Source organism: Helobdella robusta, assembly GCF_000326865.2.
Source record: "Helobdella robusta unplaced genomic scaffold HELROscaffold_1677, whole genome shotgun sequence".
Lineage (NCBI taxonomy): Eukaryota > Metazoa > Annelida > Clitellata > Rhynchobdellida > Glossiphoniidae > Helobdella > Helobdella robusta.
Genome location: NW_008703933.1, coordinates 2358 through 3266, shown reverse-complemented (window position 1 = coordinate 3266; position 909 = coordinate 2358). Strand labels below are relative to the sequence as shown.

The 909-nt window shown below is 41.0% G+C and overlaps 1 protein-coding gene across 1 annotated transcript in view; it reads right to left on the bottom strand.

Annotated features, from left to right (window-relative positions):
- Positions 1–52: 52 nt before the first annotated feature.
- HELRODRAFT_184649 (hypothetical protein) overlaps positions 53–909 on the bottom strand; it is a gene marked incomplete at both ends in the record, with an annotated part of 2712 nt that continues 1855 nt past the window's right edge. The window contains one exon of the mRNA XM_009015821.1: positions 53–860. Within this exon, the coding sequence (XP_009014069.1) occupies positions 53–860 (808 nt within the window). The remainder of the gene's footprint in view (positions 861–909) is intronic.

Sequence of the window (909 nt, the reverse complement as noted above, 5' to 3'; positions counted from 1 at the left end):
TCGTTGTTGTTGTTGATGTTGTTACTAGTAGTGTTGGTGGTAATGTTATTACTATTGTTGTTGTTATTGCTGTTGTTGTTGATGTTGTTATCAACATTGTTGTCCGATTTTTCTACTAGAATTTGATTTTTCTCAACATCTTGGATGGATGTTATGAGCAATCCTACTCCATTCCTAACTGCCTTAATGATCAAGATCGGCTTGGGTTGTTGTTGTTGTTGAAGTAAACCGTTGGGATTTACTTTTTGTTGTTGTGTTTGTTGTTGTTGTTGTTGTTGTTGTTGTGTTGAGATATTTGGTTGCAGGACAACTCTTTTTCTGCCGGTCGCATCTGCGTTGACAACAGTGATTATTTTTCGGTTTTGTTGCAGTTGTTGTTGAACATGTGCCGTTGTGCTGTTGTTGTTGTTAATGTTGTTGTTGTTAATGTTGTTGTTGTAGGAGTTAATGTTGTTTTCGTTGTGCTGAGTTGAGCTTACCTGATTGCCATCGGCCCCGTATAATAAATTGACACCCAACTGATTCATGTGGCTTGTACCGACTAGACCCTCATTAATACCGCCTACCAAATTCCCATGAGTACCATGACTTTCAGTCATTTTGTAACTACCCGGGTAACCATTGTTTAAACTATTCAAGATGGTATTGCCGTTTAGGTTGGGTAGGGTTCCGGTGTAATTCGTTGGGATACCGGATGTAAAACCGGATGTAAAACCGGATGTTGTACCGGAAAATGTAACTCCAGATGTGAAACACTTTTTAGATGTCGTGTGGCTGCTGTAGGAGCCGCTGTGGCTGAAGCGTTTACCGCATTTGACGCACTGGAACGGCTTTTCGCCACTGTGAATTCTGGCGTGTTCCTTCAGATGGTGTTGAATTTGAAAGCCTTGTAACACTGAGCGCATTGGA